The sequence below is a fragment of the Gossypium hirsutum genome, chromosome A10 (genome assembly GCF_007990345.1).
Source record: "Gossypium hirsutum isolate 1008001.06 chromosome A10, Gossypium_hirsutum_v2.1, whole genome shotgun sequence".
In the NCBI taxonomy this organism is placed as follows: domain Eukaryota; kingdom Viridiplantae; phylum Streptophyta; class Magnoliopsida; order Malvales; family Malvaceae; genus Gossypium; species Gossypium hirsutum.
In genome coordinates this window covers 82,630,978-82,634,547 of record NC_053433.1, presented here as the reverse complement: position 1 = coordinate 82,634,547, position 3,570 = coordinate 82,630,978, and the positions used below count along the sequence as shown (strand labels likewise).

The following is a 3,570-nucleotide window of genomic DNA, read 5'->3' as shown; positions in this document are numbered from 1 at the left end:
TTTGTGAAAAATTAAATAAAATAAAGAACACATAGATTTTTACGTGGAAACCCTTTCGGGAAAAAATCACGGGCAAATGAGAAGAAAATTAACTATGTCGAATTCAAATTAATTACAAGAGGAATAGACTATATCTATTTATAGGCTTGTAAAGCCATATTCTAGTAAGACTGAAATATTTTATTCTAATCAATATAAAATAGATGGAGTTTAATAAAATTTAAAAAACCTGATTCTAAAATAAAATAAAAGAAATTTAGTTCTATATGGATTTTACTTTTATTTTATTTTACCACTGTATTTTATTTAAATAAGGATTTGAGTCATTTAATTCTAACAGTGGATAATCAATTTCACCATGCACAATTATCATACACTGATTTTATCTGATTATACTTTAGTTTTTTTATCTACTTATAATTTATATTAGTTTGATTCTATTTTATAGTTGCTCGAAACTATATTTATAATTGTATTGAATTTATATTAATAAATTCAAAACAATCTTACAAATATAATATAAAAGTATTTATAACAAAAACATAATAATCAAATGCGAAAACAAATTACTTAATTCGAAAAGTATCAAGTCAAACATTAAAATTAAAAATCTTACTAAACTAAATCGATTATACCTTATAAATCACAATTTATAAAAAATCGAGAAGTATCAAATTACTTAAAAATCGTTTCCATTAAGAAATGCAACTTAATCTAGCTTCCAACATTCAAAGAAAAAGGAAATCACCAATCATTAAATGATCCATACCCGAGATCTATTGCTGCAATAACTTCTATTACAATCCGTCAACCACAAAAGAAAATAAATGCGCGAGACACCGATAACATAACTACTAAAACTCATACAGAAGTTTTTCAAAGGCTTTCATGTGAGGAGTCTCTAAACGAGTTGCCAGTGACAAGCTCCCATCATTAACTGGACTTGCTAGTATGTACATTTTGCCTTCTTGAACCACATTCCCTGGCCCCATATATATGGGACGACCCCATCCGAAATCTGCCTCATATGTAGGCAACCAGTTCCATGGAATAACGTAAAGGTTTGGGCATCGGAAAGTATGCGGTCCTGTAACTAAATTGTTTAAATTAGACATTATTTCAATGTAATCAATAGCTGATCTTAAATATTCATCATTTGTCTGATTTAATGCTTCATGGATCCTCTTTATGGTGTCAGTAAATGATTCGGTTTCCAGATCGCCAACTTTAGCAATTCGAGCATGCCTAAAGGTTACATTGCCGAAGTAGCCTGGTGGGAGAGGAGGATCCAATCTATTTCGACCATCAACTGGAAAAAACAGCTTGGTATCTTGATCGGCTGAGAGACCCCTTGCTTTACTTACACAACGCCATATATGAGCAGCCAAGATGTTGAAAGTAGTATGTTTTTTACCACCGTTTGCATTTGCAACGTTTGCTTTGGCTTTCAGGGTGTTCAATTGATCAGCTGTGAGCTTAAAGGTGGAGACAATGGATGGCTTATGATCATCTGATTGAGACTTCGATGCAGACTTCAATACCGGAGAAGGATCATGTTCAACATGGTGGAACTTAGGCGTTGGTGGGTCCCGAGGACGAAGAAGAGTTCGATCGATGAATGGTGAAATGGCAGGCGACAAGCCCCGAGAGGTGTCAGCCCAACTATTGATGAAATGAAGAGCCGCGGTGCCATCTCCTAAAGTATGTTGAAACCCTACTCCAAGACAAACTCCACCGCATTTGAACTTGGTTACCTGGTAAAATATACACAAAATAGATCAACTATTATTATATATAAGCTTTTATATTTTATATCCTTTTTTCGATGAAATGGTTGCATATTACCTGCAATACAAGAAGTGGATAAGAAGATACTCCTCCAGAATAGTCGACTTTAGGGATTAAACGAAAAACTTGAGAGTTCTCATTAAAATCACCAATCAAATGTTCCATGACTGAAGTAGTTTCAGCTTCAACGAATAAAACTCCTTCAGCATTGCATATTATCTCAAGTCTTCCATTTTCATCATACCCCAACCTTCCAGCAATAGGGTAAAAGGGGACAAGAATCTTGCTCAAAGCCCCTTTAAGCCTTCCAGTATCAAAGAAATCAGAAGAAGCATTTGGCTTATAATAGTATATAGTAGGGAGGTGGTATCTGTTCGTCACTATATCTAAATTGGAGTTCCATACACTTCGTTTGGGAGTGCCTTCAGCCGGACGAACAATAGTAGACTCCTTTATAATAATCTCCATCTATAAATTAGTTAACAAACTCTTTTGTCAGTCGCATCTTGAAATGAATGAGATGAAAAGGCAGGTTTTGACATCATTGAATTGAGATAAGAAAATGTATGAACTTCTACTTCTACTGAATGTTTGAAAGATGGAAGGAGATAAAATAGTGATTTTTCTAATTAAAAAAAAATGGAATGATGAAAGAGAAAGATTGGAATATTCATACCTTGAAATCGTGTTAGAAGAACAAGGGTGTAAAGAGAGACTTGAGCAGTCCCTGGTGAAGCCTTTGCGCTTAATTTATAGATCCAAATTTGTGCTTCATATTGAATGAATTAGACCAGAATCACAGTTTCTTGGTACGAGTGCCAGCTGGTCTCCATGCCTTAATTATTCTATAAATTAAACTATCTTTTTGTCTTAATTATTTTTTCTTTTCTTCACCATGTGTTTTTGAGAGATAGACACTTAGCCACGAAGGACATCTAAATTATTCTAGAGCTTAAATACTGGTTGTTGAATTTTGTTATTTCTTTTATCATAAGTTGATATCGAGATGTTACTTTGATATTTTATAAAGTATTGATATGTTACTATTAGATTTTATATATCTTGATATTCTTACAATCAACTTTTTAACAATATACTATTCACCAAAAAAGAGCATTTTTCATATAAACACAAACATTCTTTTTCCACATGAATCCAATGGTGAACATAATTTTGAGAAGACTCTTTCATTTAATCCCCCCTTTCAATCACAAAAACCAAAACCAAAAATATCCTGAAGTACAGGAAAATTAAATTATATAAGACAATCGTATTTGTTGTTTATATTAATAGTATAAAAAGATGATATTTTATAATAATAATAAAATTTTAGACATAAATTTGACTAATGCATTAATTACGGAAAATTAAAAAAATTTCAAATTCATAAAAAATTATTGTGCCTCCTAATCCTACCATCTTTTCACTAAACCATTGTTTCCCGTGGACGATGCCTCAGTATTGCAATTTCCTAATGCCTGAAAATAGGCGCCTAAACTCTGTAAAAGAAACAAATATAGTCATTTTCCTAAGGAAACTAAAATAAAATGAAACCTCAAAATTCTTAGCTTCCCCTTACCCTTCTTCTTTGTTATTGCAACGCCGAATGTCCCTTTGCATGGGAACTGGTATTCCTCTGACAGTGTGCGTCGGTCATTTTCTTCCCCTAGTTCCTCTAATCTTTGAGTTCATCGAAGATCCTGTAACAAATCCTCTTTCTTCTCCGGACTCAGCCTATCAAAACATCGTCTCCGCGCCTCTTCTAACTTTTTCCCCTTTGGT

The 3,570-nt window shown here is 33.1% G+C and overlaps 1 protein-coding gene across 2 annotated transcripts; it reads right to left on the bottom strand.

Moving 5' to 3' along the window:
* Window positions 1–727: 727 nt before the first annotated feature.
* LOC107956839 (shikimate O-hydroxycinnamoyltransferase) lies at window positions 728–2,666 on the bottom strand. Of its 2 annotated transcripts, XM_016892340.2 has the most exons (3): window positions 2,465–2,666; window positions 1,846–2,256; window positions 728–1,754 (listed from the first exon to the last, which is right to left on the bottom strand). In XM_016892340.2, the coding sequence occupies exons 2-3, from the start codon at window positions 2,254–2,256 to the stop codon at window positions 855–857; spliced, it is 1,311 nt and encodes a 436-aa protein (XP_016747829.1). In that variant the 5' UTR covers window positions 2,465–2,666; the 3' UTR covers window positions 728–854. The 2 variants fall into 2 exon arrangements, with proteins under 2 accessions (XP_016747829.1, XP_016747830.1); XM_016892341.2 differs by lacking the exon at window positions 2,465–2,666 and having other exon boundaries at window positions 1,846–2,445.
* Window positions 2,667–3,570: the final 904 nt, after the last annotated feature.

Coding starts and splice junctions, on each gene's coding strand:
- LOC107956839 (XM_016892340.2), bottom strand. CDS start 2,256: ATGGAGATTATTATAAAGGAGTCTACTATTGTTCGTCCGGCTGAAGGC. Junction 1,755..1,845: donor ATCCACTTCTTGTATTGCAG/GTAATATGCAAC, acceptor ATATTTTACCAG/GTAACCAAGTTCAAATGCGG.